The 9196-nt window shown below is 41.6% G+C and overlaps 1 protein-coding gene across 1 annotated transcript in view; it reads left to right on the forward strand.

The window, feature by feature from the left end:
• ACSL6 (acyl-CoA synthetase long chain family member 6) overlaps window positions 1–4485 on the forward strand; it is a 25900-nt gene extending 21415 nt beyond the window's left edge. Inside the window, exons 18-20 of the mRNA XM_085312768.1 lie at window positions 640–741; window positions 1742–1813; window positions 3859–4485. Coding sequence (XP_085168894.1) covers window positions 640–741; window positions 1742–1813; window positions 3859–3999 — 315 coding nt within the window. The 3' untranslated portion in view covers window positions 4000–4485. The remainder of the gene's footprint in view (window positions 1–639; window positions 742–1741; window positions 1814–3858) is intronic.
• The last annotated feature ends 4711 nt before the right edge of the window (window positions 4486–9196 follow it).

The raw sequence follows: 9196 nt of genomic DNA on the forward strand, positions 1-9196 counted from the left end.
GGCCACCCTTTGGGTCTCTGCCGCTCTCCTTTGCCACGGCCACCCTTTGGGTCTCTACTGCTCTCCTTTGCCACGGCCACCCTTTGGGTCTCTGCTGCTCTCCTTTGCTATGCCTCCTGCAGCAAACCAGCCAAAGGCTAAGCTGCCACCGCTCAGTGACCACTGCCTCCCCATATTGCCCARTCTCACTGCATTTTTCCCCGGCAGTCCCTCACGGGATCACAGCCATGTTTTGGGCCCATTCACAGGCAGGAGGCCCTGTGCCGGTGGCGTCTATGTGCTGTGCTGTGGAAAGGGGAGATTTAGGCCCTTACTGAGACCACAAACTATAAAGCCATGAATTTTTAGAAGCAGAGGAGCTCCAAGAGTAAGTGCCAGAGTTGCAGGGCAGTTCCGAGGAGTGGTCGTCACTCCAAGCAGAAGGTGACTTGTAGCTCTTGGTTGGTGGAGGACTGCCCAGAGCACCGGCGCCACTTGCTCTGAGCAGTGCTGTGGTCTCATAGCATGGAGGTGGCCACGGAAAGCCCAGCGCACAGAGGTCCACAGGGGAGAAAATTCAGCAGAGTTAATTACTTGAGTCAGCAAAGTGCTGAAATAGTGTTCAGACTTCAGCTGAAATTCATTTTCCTTCACCCGCAGGCCTTTTTGGTAGGGATTGTGGTACCTGATTCGGAAGTTATGCCAGGCTGGGCCAAGAAGAGAGGATTTGATGGAACGTATGCAGAACTCTGCAAAAATAAGGTTTGTCTTTGTATCTGTGTGCAGTAGGGGCATTTCTTTCCACTGCAGCGTAACCTAGTTAAAGCCAGCCTTTGTTATTCGTGATCCCAGTGACAAGAACTATTTCTCCATGGAAAATTAACCCCATTAGAGCAATCTCTTAAGCAGGATTGACCCGGATACGGCGACGTGTGCCTGCTGCCGTGACAGAGCTCTGGGCTGGCGCCGGCGGTGTTGTCGCTGCCGTGTGCCAGCTGGGAGCCAAATTCCCGTGCAGGGAGACCGGGATGCGGTGAACACTCACCCAGGCCTCCTTAAAGGCTTGTTATGGTGAAGTTAGGCAACATACCCTTGTTGCCTGTTTAATTACCAGTTACCTATAATARCAAGAAATAATAGCTATGAAATAATCATATGCTCAGGAAAAAAAAAGAAAATAGGCAAGGCATGTCTGAACTCCCTAACTTGTTCCTATTTAYATAGATTCAGTAATCGTCAGCCAAGAAAAGATTTATCTTTAATTCCCTATCCTTGGACCTTTTCCAAGCATAAAATCTACACTTTTAAAAAATCTCATGAAAAATAACACCCTCCAGGTTTTGTTGAATTCAGTTAATGATATGATAGGAATTACGATAAAAATGGCAAGTTACAGAGCTTGAGCATAAACTGCCTTCAGTATAGCATCACTGAATGCTGATGCCACGGAATCAGCTCGCTGGCGTCGGCGGGAAACAATTCTGCATCTAGAAGTGTGGCAAACGGTTGAAGGATTGCAAATGCRAACATTCAGACTTTGCCATCTAAACTTGAAAATACTAGCCTTTATATTTCAGAGGAAAGAGTTAACATCATTGTACTTATTTGACCATTTTWAAAAATAAATTTATTTTTKAAATTATATATAAGCTGTCMATAAKGCACTTTACTCAGAAAAGTGTTTTCTTGCTGACCAATTCTATTTTTGTTGTGTAAAGTTGTATCTTGGTATTTCATGGAGAATTCATGTGTTTTAACTCAGGAATTGCAGCAAGCAATAATGGAAGATATGGTCCGGTTAGGTAAGGAGAGTGGACTTCACTCCTTTGAACAGGTAAAATGAAACAACTAACACATTATCTACGGTGGTCAGACATGCACTCTGTCCATTCGTAGTGAATGGAGAACTGTTAGCATTTGCTATTCTTATTGTGGTTGCATACAGTGTTTCTAAAAGAGAGCTTTATTGCTGGCAAGTTGTATTCATTCCTTCGAAGAATATACACTGGGATTCTGCCTTCGCTCATGCTGGAAATTTGAATTAAATTTGGTGGAAATTTTGCRTGCAGAGGTGAAAATCCACTCCATGGACATGGGTAATCTCTGTGGTTTGATAACCAATRGGCAAGATAAATCTCTGTCGGAGTCTGATTCTTTTCCTATTGAAGCACTGTGAGAAACTGGGTCTTTAGTTATCCTTCTTACGAGTGACAAGAGGAAATGCTGTTTTATTTATTTTCAGTCTGTGCTCTGATCCTTTTCTATGCTTTGTAAATATTTCTGCAACAGAGCTACAGATGTTTCAGAGGGAGAGATCTGAAATCAGGATTGTACTTCATGGCATTAAAAACAAAGTTAAAAAAACACATTTTAAAAAGTAAAATACTTATTGCACTTGTATTAAAAATCAGTATCTTAAGAATTAATCATTTAAATGTAATTATCAGTGGGATGTTTTGKTTTTATTGGGGCTGTTTCTGTGCAGCAGTTCTCATGAGTAATTCACCATATTTGAGTGATGCAGAAGCACTACTGAACTTAAACCTGTTTAAACCTTCATTTTTCTGTGATGTATGAAAATGAAATGATATTCAATAGAAATGAATTTTAAAATGAGATTCAGTATGAAGTATGGTTTGTAGTGCACATAATTGTCTGTGTTAATCAGTCTGGTTTGCTCCTGCTGTAGTCCTCACMGTGTGAAATATTCTCAGCTAATCGATTCTGCTAGCATTTTGCAATTAATGAAGTAGTGAGGAAAGCTTTGCCACCTTCCTAAAAGTCAAGGAGAAATGTCTTACACTTCAAAAACAAAGGGCTTTAAAACTGGATCTCTGTTGCAACAGGTAATCTCAAATCCTAGCATTGAGCCAGACATTATGGCCAATAATTGTATGGCTTGGGACCCCCTTTACACAGCCGAGAGTATTCCTGCAACTCCCAGCCTACCAAAATGCAGACAGACTGGTYTGGGGATCAAGAGAGCAGCAGATGGCTGGGGAATTTTCTCTAGACTCCGTGGACGGTGAGCAGCCGTGCCGCAGTTCCTGCCTTCTCCAGCGCTAGCCTGAGCCTGCTGGCCATGGGCACGCTCAGTGCCGTGCAAGGGCAGCCCTGCACTGCTCTGCTCACCTGCGAGCAGTTGTTCTCTTATTAGTCGTTTAAATTAGTAATGCACCAGCAATTCTCTTTCTTTAAAGATCATCATCGTGTATATTCTTCATATCTGCAAAGCTTTGTGATAATTTTGCAGGGCTGAATTAGCGCTGCTTTCTTTGCAGTTTGGATAAATGTTCAGACAGATGATGTTTCTTAGCATCCTCCCTGCAAGACAGGTCCCTGGGGAGCCAAGAGAAGAGCAGGAGAAGGTCCATGGGGGCCTCAAGGGGCTGGGGGTCATGGTGGCAGAGGGAATGTGGMCCTCAAATCCATAGCATTTATGGCTGCAGTATGTCTGCTGCTCTTGGAACAACTCATTTCTGAAGGATGTGCCATGTTACGTGTGCCACCACAAGAAAAAAGAGCGTAACGCCATGGAGGTGCTCYTTCTGTAGTGCCAGCAGTTACTTTGCAGTATTGCAGCAGGTCGGATGGGCAAAGGGTTACGGTGCTGATTCAAGCAACCGGGAGTTACTAATAGCTGCTGTGGGCACCTGCCAATTCAAATTTCAACTTCCAGCCTGCAGCGCCGGCTTTTCRCGGTCTCCAGAGTTTGGTTAAGCAAAGACAGGCACAATGGCTTGTGGTGTGATAGGTCTGCGCTGGGACCGGTGGGCAGAGGTGACTGGAGCAAGGCTGCGGTGATAAGCTGCACTTACTGCCTGGGCTGCCTGTCATTCTGTGCTATAAATATTTTCCTTTTTTTTTTTTTTATTATAGGTCAAAGCCATTTACATTCACTCCGATATGTTCTCAGTACAAAATGGTTTGTTGACACCTACATTAAAGGCTAAGAGACCAGAACTAAGGGATTACTTCAAAAGACAAATCGAAGAGCTGTATTCAAGCATCTCCATCTGAAGTCGCAGGAGGACTCCTCGGAGTGGCGGGCTTTGTAGCAACACTAGAATAACACTCAAAAGTGCAGAGCCAGAATGGCACGGCTGAAAGGGATAAGCACCTGAATCTTATATTTGAGCCTTTCATTTTTCCAGGATTTCACCACTAACCATAATTTCCATTTTCCTCCTTTTTTTTCATCAGGTGTGGATACACTCTGTTTTTACTCTATGTACACAGTAGGAGACTACTAAAAATTATGTTCAATACCCACAAAATACACAGAAATTTCAATCCATGACTGAGTAAATTATGGAAACTGATTATTAACTCCAAATGTTTCTGATTAAACAGAGAGAAGAATTTTGGGTATGTCTGATATTTGATTGTATGTAACTTAATAGATTAGGAACTAAAATTGTTGATAATTCAATAATGTGGTCTACCTCAAACAATCAATGATTGGTGGTAAAAGTCTATTTTTCCTGGTCTGGAGCTTCAAGCTGGATATTGGTTTATATATTAAGTGTTAGATTTTATATGCTGCAGGTTATAAATTACATTGATTTGATTTAATTATTAATGACCTAATTAACAACCAGAATAGAAATAGGAACAGATCTCCTGGCATTTATACTTAATAGGTCTCTTAGTATATTACACTTAAAGGAAATGGCCAGATTAGTATGACCTTGAAATGACAAGAGCGTGTTAGGAAGCCGTAGGTAGAATTCCCTCTATTTCCTTTTCACCCAGACTCAGTTTATATGGAGCATGCTGCTTTTTCATTAGGGCCACACATGAACATCAGCACTACTCAAACTGGGAAGGTTGCTAAAGCATTGCTGACTCCTGGGAGCATTTGAAAAAACAAAAAAACAAAAACACACCAGGGAGAGAGCGTGCAAACGAGTTCACACTGACCCATACACTCCCTGTCCCTCTGCTATTACTTAATGTGCTGGTGGCTCTTGGTAGCCCAGTCAGACTCACTCTCTTCTAGAGACAGCAATAAAGAAAAGAAGGACAATGCAATTTGAATGGGGCTTAGCAAAACAAGTTTGTTTTGGAGAAAGGCTAGCCTCCACAGTCTGCTGAAATAGAGTAGTGGAGGGCATCCTTTGGGTAGCTGTGGAAAAGGAAGAGTGATTCCTCTCTATGGCCCAGGGTGCCAGGAAAGCTTTGTCACCCGTTTCCATTGCAAGGTGTCCCAAGGTGGTGAAATGTTGGATGTGACTGCAGAAAGGCCTCCTAGGACCCCATCTCTGCATTTGGACGTTCGGCAGCCTCAGCTCCCACTGCTGCCTCTTCCACTGGCCTCTTTGGATAAAAAGCAATGAGACTGGACAAAACCACGGATTTCAGAGCCGGTGAAGCCTTTGGGAAGGGGCAAGAGCCCGGTGGGATGGGACCAGACTCTCACACTCTGTCCTGATGTGACACGTGATACAACAAAATGAGAAAACTGTAGAAGTCAGGTAGCTTGAATATCTGGACTGTTGGTGGCCTCCTTCTGCTAAACAGGGTCCTAACTGTATGTGCRTATTTTAACAGCTGCTGTTTGTTGCACTAGTGCATACTAGCATGGAGCTGTGCCTGCTAGATCTTCTTTGCTAGGGCAGAGAAAGCACACTTATCTTCTCTCTTAGACTGGAATCCATTGTAGACTTTCGAAGCTAAGAGATTAAATTATTAATCTAAATTATCTCTTATTTTCCCTCTGAAGTTCCATTGCATGCTTTAAAAAATGAAATAAATTGAATTAATGCGTTAGTCTTACAGAAAGACTGATTTATTGCAGTACTTTCAAAACAAAGTAATACAAAGGAAACTTGTTAATATAATCACTCACATAAAGGAAGTGGTGATTGATTAATCAAATACGGAAGTCTTGGTCTGAATCCCTTTTGTGTTTGAGTCTTCATTTACTTCCTGTGTAATCATTCTTGTCACTCCAAAGCAAGTAAGAAATATCAATACTGTGATCTGATGGTATTTCACATCCATTTTTCACTGATGTAGACAGTGACAGGTTTACTGAGGAATTTGAGTGTGTCACATCTACGGAGGATATGAATTACTGTTGCCCGCTACAGAATCTGGCTCTTTAGGTCAAGTCATAAAGAATTTTAATCTTTGAGGAGTCTCATTCATCCTATTTTCGTATCAGCYAAAAGACGGTCATTACATACATATGCTTCAAAGCAATGAGGAGTTAGTGCAATTTCTTCCCTGCTTTAATGCAACCTATTTAAAAAGAAAAGTAACTAGTTATTTAAATAAATATAAAAAGCTGTTTTGCACTGACCCTTTTCTTGATCACATGAATTTAGTTTACTTTTCTCCTAAGGTGATTTCAGTTTAACAGACTTTTCTCAATAACGGAACTGTAACTTTGTGTAAGTATAATTAATGAGTTAGGCACAAGCATGCTTCTCCTCAAATTCCAAGAATATTGTCTTTTCATATACTTATTTTGACCACCACAGAAAATGCCCAGAGTTGTCGAATAACAAGTTTATTTTTTTCTCAAGGTAACTAGTTGCAAGATTTTTTTAATATTTATTTGTCTTGCTGAAAGATTCGCAACTCAAGTGCCATTGCATTAATGGCAATGCAAGTTACCCTTCTCTGTAAACAGAACTATTCTTGATGGCTTAAAAATGACTGTTTTTAACTAATCACAATCTGGTAGGGGTTCATTCTGCTATCAAGAAAATGAGAAAACACAGCACACCCGCAGAAATCGGCAGCTCTCAGTCGTGCTGTGGGTGGACTTAGACCGCTGGTCAGGGTTCAGAGCAATCCTACACCCACTGCCCCAGAAGACTACGTATTAAGTATGTGTGGTTAGTGATTTATTCTTTTACCTATTCAACACTGGAGATTCTTCCTGGGCCCGGTGCTATGCCTTTGAAATCACTGGAAGATTGTCTACAGTGCTCATATATGAAAAGCAGAATAAAATACATCTTCCGGGAAGAGACTATTGCTTAGTTACAGACTTTGTATGTTCTTCACTCAGTTTATGTTGCACAGACAACTCTGCTACGGAAATGGTCAAAGACACACAAAAACGTGAACAGAAATCATACAYGAAATCAGTATTGGTCTTAACTCCCTGTTGGCAGGAGATAAATGGAATTTTTCTGTACTGAAAAGGACATGTGCAGGTTAAAATGGTTGATATACATCAGATGAGAGAGAGATGGTGAGTTCTCTATTGATAAAATACTATTTTGCAATCTGTCATCACTGTTAATAAGTATATATCAGCACCAGTAATATCCAGTGTCATTTTTGCCATAGATATAATTTTGTTGCATATAGCAGAAAATAATTTGACTTAAATGATCTGGAATGAAACAAGTTAAGTATATAATTTTTATTTTCTGTATGTTAAAAGCACAAACTTGTGAACTATATGTAAATAAACTGCTACAAGATGAATGTAAACTGGGAAAGAATATACTATTTTTGCACGGTAATGGATTACTTAAAGACCTCTTGAAGCCTTACAGAAGATTTGGAAAATAATTTTATTTAGAGGCAATTGATTTGCATATCTTTTGTTTCTCTAGCTCACTTTGGTTTTGTCTATGAAAAACAAAGATATCAGAATTAGATCTTTCTTTCTCCTTGGAATTAACTTATTCTTCAGTACTTTTCACATTTATAGGTTTCTGTGCTATATTTACTGCAGTTAAATCATGAAGCTGAGGCTATTCAGTTTGGATGAGAAATCTGGAAACTTGTAGTAATTGGGAAGGAAACAGTTATACCCTTCTGGGGCTGTTAAAAATATTTTTTTTTTCTGAGGCATCCAGAGCCCCTTTAAGCCCTTCACTTTATTACAACTTTTTGTTATGTATTTTAGCAAGTACATGCAGCAAACAAATGAGGCATTTTCCTACACACTGCCTATTCTATWTTMAACAGAAGGTGAAAGGGGTTAAAATATAATATTTGTGTAAAAATAATTGAATTGTAATTAAATATTTTTTTTCAGTTTTCATATATTAGTATGTATATCAAAAAAGTCATCCACGGAGACTTTTTAAAGAATTAAATTGTCACATTTCTCAAAACTGCTCATAAAAATATTCTTGTCGACTGACATACAATAAAATCTCTTTTATAAAAGCTGTTGTTACTCCAGCACTCCGTCCGCCCCGTCGCGAYGGAGTCATCCAGAACGCGTGCCTATACTCAACACGTCGTGGAAAATAAGTCAAATAAAACAACGACCAAAGGAATACTGGAACCCGCGATCCATTTTAGCAATCTTCTGCAAATAAGCCGTTTCAAAGTTCGCCGAAGATCGCCATACGGCAGTCTTTCTGCAATGGTTTCAGTTCTTATTTTAAAACAATAATAATATAACCAAATGTATATGCTTGTTTAATATAATTTGACAATTGGGAATGCAYAGTATTTTTTCAAACTATGTATCTAAAACAATAAAGTCTAAAAGCGTTCAGTCTCCGCTCTGGTTTTTGTGTGCACTTCCATGCATCCCTTCACTGCTAATGCAGGAAATCTGAAGAACTATCTRAATTTCTAATGCTGAGAAGTAATGAGATTCATCCCTATGGACATAAGCTGAAGGACTAGCAAGGTCTGATCAGWAAAAGGAATATAGTGTACGCTGTTTTGACTGCAAGAAGTTGTATTATAAAACCAAGTCCATATGCGTGTTTATTAGTCAGAACGAGCGAAACCCAGCAGCGATGTCCCGCACGGCCCTGCCCAGGGGGTGCGAAAAGGCGGATTATTCCCGGGGAAGGATACGCTGCCAGATGACTCATTTTTTCCTCAGAAACCCCTGCCTGCTGTTTTTCTCGTTTAAGGAAAACGGTCATTGCTGAAGCGGCCCGCCGTCATGTCTTAAAATCTCTCTCTTTTTTTTTTTTTTCCGTTTTTCCCTTGGCCTTCCCGTGAGCTGCCCCGGGCTGGAGAAGCCCTGTCCCGGGTAAGCCGCTCTTCCAGCGGCCGGCTCCCCAGGCCAGACGCGTTTGTCGCTGCAGCGGTTAAGGGCAGGACGGGCAGGCAGCCCCCTCCCCTCGGCGGGCGCAGCCACCCGCCGCGCCGCCTCCCTCACGGAGCCGCCGCCGCCTTCGCCGGGCCGGGCTTTGGCCGCCTGCGAGCCGCGTTTTTCCCTTCCCGCAGAGAAGGGAGGAGCCGCCGCCGCCGCCGCCGCCGCCGCCTCAGAGCGCCG

Source organism: Rhea americana, unplaced genomic scaffold (genome assembly GCF_003343005.1).
Source record: "Rhea americana isolate MKP2758 unplaced genomic scaffold, rheAme1 scaffold_37, whole genome shotgun sequence".
Taxonomy (NCBI): domain Eukaryota; kingdom Metazoa; phylum Chordata; class Aves; order Rheiformes; family Rheidae; genus Rhea; species Rhea americana.